Source organism: Cupressus sempervirens, chromosome 1 (assembly GCF_028749045.1).
Source record: "Cupressus sempervirens isolate cs-2001-9-10 chromosome 1, ASM2874904v1, whole genome shotgun sequence".
Classification (NCBI taxonomy): domain Eukaryota; kingdom Viridiplantae; phylum Streptophyta; class Pinopsida; order Cupressales; family Cupressaceae; genus Cupressus; species Cupressus sempervirens.
Window position 1 is genome coordinate 22,597,363 of NC_143118.1, and position 11,995 is coordinate 22,609,357.

The 11,995-nt window shown below is 34.7% G+C and overlaps 1 protein-coding gene across 1 annotated transcript in view; it reads left to right on the forward strand.

Annotated features, from left to right (window-relative positions):
- LOC149575971 (U3 snoRNP-associated protein-like EMB2271) overlaps positions 1–11,142 on the forward strand; it is a 43,750-nt gene extending 32,608 nt beyond the window's left edge. Inside the window, exon 7 of the mRNA XM_089816109.1 lies at positions 11,043–11,142. Coding sequence (XP_089672235.1) covers positions 11,043–11,120 — 78 coding nt within the window. The 3' untranslated portion in view covers positions 11,121–11,142. The remainder of the gene's footprint in view (positions 1–11,042) is intronic.
- Positions 11,143–11,995: the final 853 nt, after the last annotated feature.

Genomic DNA, 11,995 nt, shown 5'->3' on the forward strand with positions numbered 1-11,995 from the left:
TGGGTTGAATGGGAGGCAAAAATGGCTAACACTTATGTTAACTCTCTCGTGAACATAATTTTCACCTTTAATGAAAAGATTTAATCTCTTAATAGATATTAAAAAATGCTAATCTGGGTGAATATAGTTTCACTTGAGATCGCAAATATATATCCAGGTTTCCTGTCCAGTGAATTTCACCTTTCAGAACTTTGTGTAAATATTTTCAATTGAGTAGCAATACTCACTTGGCATATTGTTGGGCCTAGAGAGAACTATAATTTTTTAATTCTCAATACCATACTTCATGCAAAATGTTGCCTTTAATCCCCTTTACTTCTGGAAATGGATATAATTTTTAATTTTTTGATGTACCTTTGCCATTCAAGGGTAAATTTAGGAAAGTTGAACCCACTTTGTGTAAAGTTTCTGCTAATTCTTTGTTCTTTCGATCAAACTATTAGTTCAGTCTTGAATTGCTGAGAATGGTCTTCTAAATATTATGAATATTCAAATTATTGAGGAATTTAACACTTATCTTAAATGTAGATCCAATACTCTACAATCGATCTTGATTGAATTAGAATATCTCTGATTTAGAATTCATTGGATGTAAAATGCTTAGAGGAGCAGAGTGTTGTAATTGTGTGTCCTATAAATTGCATTTACAACCTACTATATATCCTTTCTAAAGGGTATGTCCCTTAGAGGGACATAACCCTTCCTAAATGAGCACTAATCAAACTCCTTCCTAGTCTGCGATTCATGAAGGTATAATTAATAGCACTTAACAAACTAATTGTTAGTTTGGTTAAACATTATAATCTTGTTTCCTAAGAAGTCGCTGGCCCTTAGAGTCATATATAAAATGCTAATTTAGAGATATATTATACTGAGAAGAACATTTATGGTCTGTACTATCAAACCTATAGGTGATCAGGTTAACATTATTAACACTCCCTCTTAAACTGATAATCCTATAGAGAGATATTATATCTAGCAACACCAATATAGAAGAATTAATACTCTCTATCTGTTTGATTCTTCTTAGTATATGGTATCATAGAACACATGATACAAAGTCATATTACTAAACCTGTGGTATGACAAATCACTACTACTAGTGATATTATACAGGATAAATCTAAAGAGTAATCTCTTCGTTTATCCAAATTGTGATTTCATAGAAACTAGTATCACAACAATATCCAGAGTTTAAGATCTATCAAAAAACAGGATAACCTCAGAGAAGAATAAAATTCTCCCTTTATCCAATTTGTGACTCATAAACATAGCAATGTCTACATCACAATATGATCTTGAACTCATCTAGATCTTACAGTAGAACTCTTATGTTTAACACATTATCTAAGAGATAGTCATCTCTCATAATGTTTTGTACAAGTCTCCATTATTTTTCAGAGATCATCACCTCTTAAAATAATGAATACAAATGGTGGAGCCATAACAGTCGATAGCTTGACAAAAATAAAATTATTTTATTAATAATCAAAAGAGTACAAATGGATTACAACTCAACCATACCAAGTCTCCTCTCGAAATGTTCTATCTTTACTCTAGATAGAGGTTTGGTGAGTATGTTTGCTGTCTGATTTGCAGTACAAATGTATTCCAATTTTACAGAATTCCTGTCTATCATATCTCTTACATAATGGTAAGAAATTTCAATATGTTAAACCCGTCATGGAAAACTGGATTCACTAAGAGTTTGATGGAACTCTGATTATCACAATGAATAATCGTAGGATTCATGGCTTGCCCAAGTAAATTAATAATCCTACAAGTAACTTCCTCAGCCAGACTGCTTCATGAGAGGCCATTGCTGTTGCAATGTATTCTGCTTCTATGGAGCTCTGAGCAACTAAAGACTGCTTTTTGCATATCCAAGATATTAGAGTTGATCCTAAATTGAAACAGCATCTTGAAGTGCTTTTCCCGTCTTTAACACTTCCACCCCAATCTGAATCGGTGAATCCATGCAAATCTAAAGCAACTTTCTCATATTTGAGTCCAAAATTAAGGGTGCCTTGTAAGTATCTCATAGTGTGTTTAATCGCAACTAGGTGAATCTCCTTTGGTTCACACATAAACTGATTTAAGGCATTAACTGCATAGCAAATATCTGGTCTTGTATTTATGAAGTACATAAGTGATCCAATCATCTGTATGTAGAGAGTAGAATCTATGGAAGGTGATTCTGCTGCTGCTTCTTTAAGTTTATGTAAATTAGTCTCCATTGCAGAAGACATAGACTTGCAATTCCACATTCTAAATCTGTTCAAAATGTCTGATGTGTACTTCCCTTGATTAAGTATGATACTGTCAGAATATTGTCGTACTTCTAATCCTAGGAAGTAATGGAGAAGCCCCAAGTCTTTCATCTCGAATTCTCTAGTTAGATCTTTCTTGCATTGATCTATAAGATGATCATCACCTTGATTAATAAATCATCAACATACAATATCAGAATTACCATATCATTTTTATCTCTTTTATAATACAAGTTTGAATCGGCTTCATTCTTGGAGAATCCTAAGCTGGTGAGATATTTATCAATTATTTCATACCAGGCCCTGGGAGCTTGTTTAAGCCCATAAAGAGCTTTCTTGAGCTTGCAAACAAAAGCGTTAGGATCATGAGTTTCAAATCCTTCCGGTTGCTCTAGATAGACTTCTTAAATCTTTCCATTTAGGAATGTTGTTTTTACATCCATCTGATGTACCTTCCATCCCTTTGATGCGGCAATTGCTAAGACTACTCTTACGGAGGTATATTTGGCAATAGGAGCAAAGGTTTCTTCATAATCAATCCCTTCTTTCTGAGAAAATCCTCTAGCTACAAATATGACTTTATACTTCTCAATACTACTGTCAACAACATGCTTTATTCTAAATATCCACTTAGAAGAAACAACAGGTTTTCCTTTAGGTCTTGGAACAATTTCCCAAACATCATTTTTTATGATAGATTGGTATTCTTCTGTCATAGCTTCTTTCCAAGCTATCTGTTTAATAGCATCAGAGGGATTGGTTGGCTTTGTTTTGGATAAGTCACTCATGTTAGCTGTATAACCAGAGAATCTTTTAGGTCTTTTGCTTTCTCTGACTGTTTCGGAAGGTGCAACAAAGTCTTGGGCTGCTTCAATTGTTTTAATGGCCCAAAGTGGTCTTTTCTTTGAATTTTCTTTAAGGTTCATATTTTGAATTTCATCTTTGATTTCTTCTAAGTTCTCCCTCTGGGACCCAAAGTCACTATTTCTTTCAAAAATAGATAAAGAAGAAGGTTCATCAGAACTTATGACTCTTTTGAATGCAAGATCTTCGTCAAAGATTACATCTCTGCTAAGTTCAATAGTTTTTTGTCCAGGTATGAAAATCCTATATGCTTTAGAAGTTTCACTATACCCTACAAAAATACCTTTCCTCCCAGAGGGTTCTAACTTGGTTCTATTTTCTTTTGGAATATGGATATATACAGGATGTCCAAAAATTCTAAGAGGACTTATATTGGGTTTTACTTTAGTAAATACTTTTTCAGGGATTTTATCTTAAAGATAGGAGTGAGGGCTTCTGTTTTTCAGTACAAGAGGCTTCTGCCCAAAGATAGTATTCTAGATTTTGGTCAAAAATCATAGCCCTAGCAGCTTCTATAATTGTCCTATTCTTTCTTTCTGCTACCCTGTTTTGCTCTGGGTTATAAGGAACAATGTACTCCCTCTTAATTCTTGATTTGTTACAAAACTTTTAAACAAGTCTGAGGTATATTCTCCTCCGTTATCAGTTCTAAGGGTTTTAATTTTATGTCCTGAAGTTTTTTTAGTTAATGCTTTGAATTCTTTAAATCTTTGTAGGATTTTTTCTAATTCCTTGCATTTTAAAAAGTAAATCCATGTTTTCCTAGAGAAGTCATATATGAACAAGATATAATACCAAAATTCTCCAAGAGAAGGAATAGACATAGGTCCATATAAATTGGAATGAATTAATTCTAGTACATTATTTGTTTTTCTAGTACTATCATGAAAGGGACTTCTGGTGCTTTTACCCAGAGCACGCCCTTTGCAAATACTAGGATGGTCTTTATTTAATTTGGGTAATCCAGTAACCATCTTCACCATAGTTGATAAGCTTTTAAAATTTAGATGCCCTAATCTTCTGTGCCATATTTCATTTGTATCTATAGCTTCATGGACTAGGGCTTGAGTGGATTGACTAGATTCTGTATTTAATTCATACAAATATTCTTTTCTTTGACCAATTAACTTTGCTTTTTTGATAGAAGAGTTATTAGCCCAAGTTAATACTTTGCCATGTATGAATGCAACATTATGTCCATCATCTTCAAGTGCTGTAATTGAGATTAGGTTTCTTTTAATCCCTGGTACATAGAGTACACCTTTAAGAAGAAGAGTATTTCTTGATTTTAGTTTCAAAGTACAATTTCCAATTCCTTCAACGGGGTGTGCTGAGTTATCACCAATGTTAGCTTCACTATTAACCTTCTCTGATAAAAAATCTAGAGTTTCTTTGTATCTCGTTATATGTCTAGAAGATCCACTATCAATTACCCATGCTTTATTTGAAATTTCATTTGATAGAGAGGAATACAAAACACGGTTCTCAGGATCATTAGTATCTTCTTCTTTAGTGACATATGTACAATTTGGCTGTTGTTTGGAATTTTTAAGACAATTAGATCTATAGTGTCCAAATTTTTCGTATTTGAAACTCTTTATTTTAGATAGATCTTTCTTGGGCTTCACATTTTTTTGATTTCCCTTTTTCTTCTTGAAATGCTTCTTCTCGCCCTTATAAGAGTTTGTATTAAGAACGTAAAGTTCTTCATCTTCTACTTTTGGTTTCCCTCTTTTCTTTAGTTTTCTAGATTCCTCTTGAAGACAACTATTCTTGAGTTTGTTAAAGTCCAGAAGCTGATCTCTCGCACTTATTCTTTGTGCGAATGTCTCCCATGAAGCTGGCAATCCATGTATAGCCATAAGTATTAATTTTGTGTCACTAATGATGGTTCCTATGCTTGATAGTTCATCTCTAATGCTGGAAACTCTTAGGAAATAAGAATTTATCGATTCTCCTTTCTTTATTTGAATGTGATTTAGTTGCCTTTTTAGTGCAAGAACCCTGGTTGCATTTTTTATTTCATATGCATTTTGTAATACGTTCATCATATCAAAGGCAGTTTGATGTTTTGTAAGCATAGGTACAATATCATTTTTAACTCCATCCAAGATGATTTGAATAGCTTTTCTATTTTATTTTCGCCATATAGATTTGTGAGGTTCAACTGGGGGTTGTTTGGATGCTCCGTCAACGAATTGTTTAACATTGTTCTCTTCAAGAATCATCAAGATTCTGAATTTCCAGGCTTCAAAGTGATCTTTTCCATCAAACTTGTCCTCAAGTCTGATTGTGTATGCCACTGAAGATAGGAGAAAGCTACTAAATATATATGAAGTTTGATAACTGAGTTTTGCAGAGCCCTAGAACCGATAACTTGGCTCTGATACCATGTAAAGTTTCTGCTAATTCTTTGTTCTTTGGATTAGACTATTAGTTCAGTCTTGAATTGCTGAGAATGGTCTTCTAAATATTATGAATATTCAGATTGTTGAGGAATTTAACACTTATCCTAAATGCAGATCCAGTACTCTACAATCGATCTTGATTGAATTAGAATATCTCTGATTTAGAATACACTGGATGTAAAATGCTTGGAGGAGCAGACTGCTGTAACTGTGTGTCATATAAACTGCATTTACAACCTACTATATATCCTTTCTAAAGGATATGTCCCTTAGAGGGACATAACCTTTCCTAAATGAGCACTAATAAAACTCCTTCCTAGTCGGCGATTCATGAAGATATAATTAATAGCACTTAACAAACTAATTGTTAGTTTGGTTAAACATTATAATCTTGTTTCCTAAGAAGTCTCTGGCCCTTAGAGTCCTATATAAAATGCTAATTTAGAGATATATTATATTGAGAAGAACATTTATGGTATGTACTATCAGACCTGTAGGTGATCAGGTTAACATTATTAACACTTCGGTTTGGAGTGTGATCATCTGGTGTGTGTGCACAAGACACATAAAGCCCCATGACTCTGGAAGCAGCTTGCACACTGTACTGGTTGCATTTGTGCAAACTATGCTCCCCTGTGAAAAGATCAGAAATGTGAAAGAAAATGGAAAAAGTTGAGCTTCTCTGCAATGACAGTCATTACAGAACTCTATTGAAGATCAAGACCAGATTGAGTATTGAGATTTCCAGTATTTAGCATGTTTTCAATAACTTTGATAATACTCCCAGAAGGAGCCTTATCCATTGCCTTCTTTGCCTTATTTATATCTTGAAGAACAAACTCAAAACTTGTATCCTGCATCTCCCGCAGAAGTTGCGCCCTAACCTTGAATAACCATTCATGGAGCTTCTCCTTTACCAACTGTGTCGATTCCTATAATGGCATTATGTTTGAGATAGTGTATCTTAACCTGCGCAATTCCTCAGCACAAATTTCAACTTGAAGTTGTAACTGGTCTGGAGTATGTAGAGAAGAGGCAAGGAATTCAGGACATGATAGATATCCAAAGATTTTTCTTGAAATTTAGTGATATTCTGCTGGCTGCAAAGTACCCTATAAACTTGACTCCCTTTTGTACTACATCTTTCTATAAGTTCCTGAGCCTTCTTCAAAGAAGAATATAGTTCTTCAAATACCCTGACAACTGATCCCGTCAAAGCTGTCTTTGAGTCCTTAACATCATCCAGCAGAGGCTTCAAAAGCTTCAATCGTTCAACCAGACATTGGCAATTTGTATGATCTGCCCCAGTCTTTCCATTCAGCGTCACAATTTCATGAATTGCTTGATAAATGTCAGCAAATAAAACATGTAGAGTATCCATAGGCCTTACACTGTCACCTTGTACATAATGATGATCTGCAATGTTTTGAGCAGAAGGAAATCATAGCATTGCTATGTCATAAAGACCACAGTCTCTGAAAAACAGCATGCCCTTGGGCTTCAAAATCAATAAGCATTCTTTTATGACATGTGACATTCTCTTCAAAGGTACTGAAGACACAGTGAATATCTGTCACTGTGTCACGAATTCCAATCCACCGGTGCAGTATAGCCAACTGGGAAATGTTCCAATAGAGAAGTCACAACAGAATGGTTTGATGATGTGCTTCAGACATTCCAATTGCAGCAACCACCATTTCTTGAGCTCTCTCTAGAGTAACCATGATACAGTCACATGCATAGACAATTCAACCACTATTTTGCCTCATAATCCTCTGTTTTTGCAACTTCGGAGATTGACCGTAAGAGCTGGAGCTCGGCATTGGAGTTGCATGCATTTTTTTTGAACTTAAGAAAGAGCCCGATCCTCTGCTTATCTCAGCTATTCCAAAGCCTTTATAAACTGTCGGGAGAAAATATAACTTTGGGCGTTCTTGTCGGGCTTTTCTTTGAAAATCACTAGCCACCCAATAATATCTACATCATAAATTAACCAAGGATTATAAGAAAGAAGTGTTTCTCCTACTTCCCAATGTTCTTTGCATAGTCGATCATAGGGCTATTCATAATGGACTCCAACATTTGTCAATTAAATGCCATAAAATTTGTCCATTGCATCATATTTATAGATCTCATTTTTAGTTGTGATTCTAGAATAATTTTGCTAAAACAGTGACCTTGAAACAAATCAAGCATGGGGTAAATATAATGCCCATCACGCTGCCCATTTTGTGAATCGGTAACTTGATCACGAATTCTACCAACAATGGATCAAAGATGTATTATGAATCCAATATTCAAAACAATGCAAATAGCCCAATCACGCCTGTATAACAGTTATAACCATACAAGAGCTCACGATTTCTGATCATCTATGGGAATGTATGAGTATCCACTCAAAGTAAGCAAGAATGGTTTACAATATCAATTGGCTAATTTTTGTTATTGGATGTTCATTTGATGGGAAGTGGGAATGTGTGCCGATATTCTATTGCTTCTAATGTATAATTAATAATGAAGATTCCAATAAGCTTAATCTACCATTCCATCATGGAGGGGAGTGTACATATAGGGATTGTAAGTAGTATAAGATCCATTTGAGAGTGGTAACCCTGAGTGGGGCAGGGAGGTTGAATGGTGGCTGTCACTTTCTCGTTCTTGGGCTTGATGGATAGGTTCCATGTGCCCTGTACGATCTCCCATGGTGCTTCATAATGAGGATGGGTTCTTTGAAAAAGCCTTGAGGAAATCTCGTGTACATTAGGATTATATAATAATGATTAGAATTTTCTTTGGAACATTGTTGAAGTATGTGTTTGTTTAGCTATTGATAACTAACTTGGTGCGGGCTTTAAACCAAGGTATTAATCCAGACCTCGTTTAGGGGTCCTAGTGAAAATTAAGTGAAGTTCTAATAGGGAACATTATGCTCTCCCTCTCCCTCTCTATCTCCCTTTTCCCCTTCTCTCTTTCTATCTCTCTCTCTACATCTATCTATTTGTCTCTCTTTTCCTCTCTCGCTCTATCTGCATCTACTTCTAGACATGTCTTAGTCTCTTTGCCCATTCATCTCTCCTCTCATCTCTTTCTCTCCCTCTCTAGCTTCCTCTTCCTCAACCTCTGTATCTCTCTCTCTCTCTCTCATGGACATCAAAAACGTATGTCAAAAATAGACCAAAATTTTCCCCATTTCACCTTCCACTCCTCTTTGGCGTACCCATCACACACCAATAGCAATTACTGGTTAGTACCAATGCCAGAAAAAAAAAAGGGCAGAGATCACTGGGATCGAACAACCTTAAGACATTTTCACTGCCTAACTCTGATGTGAGATGACAATACATACCAAATTGTCTCAAAAAATAGGATAATTTTTTTCCATGTTGTGCATTGTGGTGCTAGAAATCAACTCATGCATCTCAGACCAGACATAGAACTGCTTGTACCAAATTAAGTAGTCTATCATTAATTTGCAAACATTTCACCGTCAAACCATTTTTTTTTGTAGAATCTTTTGGAAGTTTTATGCTACACTGACAATTTTACCATAAAATTTGTAATTCTGAAAACACTGCGGTTGAGTTCAATATTTCCTGAGCTCTTTAATACGTGTCTACTAATTACACAGATGCTGAAATAAATACACATTAAGGTTGAGTTTATCCTGTTAAACATTTGTAAGTATTACTGTATAGAAGCTTCATTTTAACCAATGATAGAAATGCTTGCAATTGCCTTGTGCATCTGCACAAAGGTTCAATTAATGTTCTGCATTCAGCTACCGTGTCTGATTTTGAAGATAAGTTTCTATCAGATTATATGCTGGAAAGAATTGTTGCTGGCTTTTAACCAAGGTTGCTGACTGATTTGTGGGTCAATTCAATAGAAATAAAAATAAAATTTAATAACTAAATAAAGAAATACTAACACAGATCAATAAAATATTAAAAGTAACACTACAAGAAATTTGAAACGGCAAAGAGGTCAAAGGATTTCAGATCTAGAAATAAGGCCTAAAAACCACCCTTCCATTGATGGACATATACTCCTCTGTTACGCATTACTATTTTGTGTTTCAGTTTTACTGCACGAAACTTCTTCTTATGCTTAAATTGCTTTAATGTGTGCCATTCTTCCTGGCTGGTTACTGTTCACTAATTCATTGTCCTTAAGTTGTTGCACTATTTCGAAAGGAGAGTTTAATCATGTCTTACAGACTCAAATAATAAGCTTAAAAAGGCGAACCTTGAGACATGCATTCATTCATGTTGTGACTTATGGCAAAAAGGATACATAATTCTCTGCGAAGTTTTGCATACAATATATAAGTGTTTTTATTAGGGTTCTAGCTTACTTCCAATAGTTTCATGCTTCCCAATCGCTTTATATGATTCTACCTTTATATGCTAATTTAACCGCATTTCTATTGGGACATCTTTCATTGCAACTTGTTTTTCGTAATTAGTGCAAGGGAGTAGTACTCATGGCTGTGCAAAGATTTGGGATGGAAGATTGTCACAAAGTGTTAAGTGAATGCCGCCTTTGTCAAGGCTCTTTAAGCAATGATGTTGGGGTGATATTAGAGTGGATGCAAAACTCCATTAATGGGTCTTAAATATATCTTTATATATGTATTACTGATACTCTAAGATGTATGTGGGCATGTTTTGGAAGAGGGTAGCCAGCTCATCTCACATGTTAATTTTGTAGTAGAATTTATAGGTAGTCTAAGGCCATCACTCTATTATCAAATTTATATTCTGTTCTCCTTTTTTTTCTTAATGTTGAGTATATTTTGTTGTTACAATACTTGGAGGATTCCACTCCAGTATTGCGTTTGGTCTATCATTTTGTACATTTTTTAGATATATCATATCTGTTTATCATTGAATATTTTGCTTAAATAGAAACTGTAAGATCGTAATTCCAATGTAGCATTCACCTGAGTTTTTGGTTCTGTAGCTTTTTGTCTCCATTCCTCTAAAATTGCCTACACCAGACCCTGGATGGAATTATCTGAACTCTGTACATTTCAAGCTTTGGCATTATCGGTGGTCACAAGCATAATTATGACTGATTTTTTTGATTTATCTATGCTCATCGTACCTACTTAAATGCTTACCTTGTTATAAAAGACTGCATTGCACTATTGTTAATTAGTTCATGGCTTGATTTTTTTGGTGATACTACATCCAATACATTTAACAAGTTAATACATATCCAAACTAAATGTACTGGATATGGTGTTACATGTCTTTGGGAAAGGGAGGGCTCTGGTTTCAATAAATCCTATTTGCTCCTATACTTTTGCTTCCTTGCTTGTTGATTTATAGCTACAAACCAATGCTTAATGTACAATTTTTCACATTCATCTGCATATCTTTTCATTTTGAATTCTGTACGGATTCCTTCATATATTACAATTCAAGTTGTTTTATCAATCATTAAAATCAACAGTTAGAGCAAGCACTAATTATCTAATTGGAAATTTCTTAAACAGGAGCCTCGGTTAGGTAGATGGGGTCGCATTCAAGCTGCTCGCAACGGTGTTGCTTTGTACCCTATAGATATTTCATGATGAGCATGAGGAGAAAATTGGAATTATCATATCATATCTTTGTTGCTTCTCTCAGTGATATGCCTGGTATGTACATTAGTGTATAGGAGAACTTGGTGCATGTTTTGGGAAATCCTTTATAGCAACACATTCTCCTGATTTGTCAATGTTTGCTTTATGTCTAAGGTCGTCTGCCGCATTTCAAGTTTCAAGCACCAAGATCGTTCTGACCCCTAACTGTGGCCGACCAGAATATTTTATTTGGGAATATATCAAATGTATTTTTAGGAAGTTGGCTTGGCATGAGACGTAGTGCAGAGAGAATTTTCTAATTTTGTCCTCTCAATCTATGCATTCTTTTATTTGTTGTAAAGCCAATGTAATTTTGTAGTAGATATGAAAAAAATTGCTTAATGATTTAATCTTTTTAATACACCTCTAGAAGTTGCCTTCTTGAGGTCAATTTTGAGAAACCTGAATCTACATCAGGTGCCATGCAAATTCGCCAGATTTTATCAAATTTTAGGCTATATCTAAATGGGCCTCGCAAAATAATTTTACATAGAAGGTGAATTGTATGGCCTATCAGTGCATGTCTCATTATTTAGTGGAGTTGGATTCTACTGAACATTATGTATTTTGGCATTTCTCATATTTAACTTTTCTGTAATACAGAAAATGTGCTCGATCTTTACTTGTATCATAAAGAATTATGTCATCAAATTGTCAAACAAGGTGACTGACACATGAGGTTGGTAGTACAAAATTACATTAAAGTCGCAAAAAATTAAAGAATGGATTTCACAACATAAAAATGCAATGTGCTGTAACATTTAACTCACGAAACCATAATCAGGAGCTGGTGATAAATTGAATGGCTGTATGTTACTGCATGT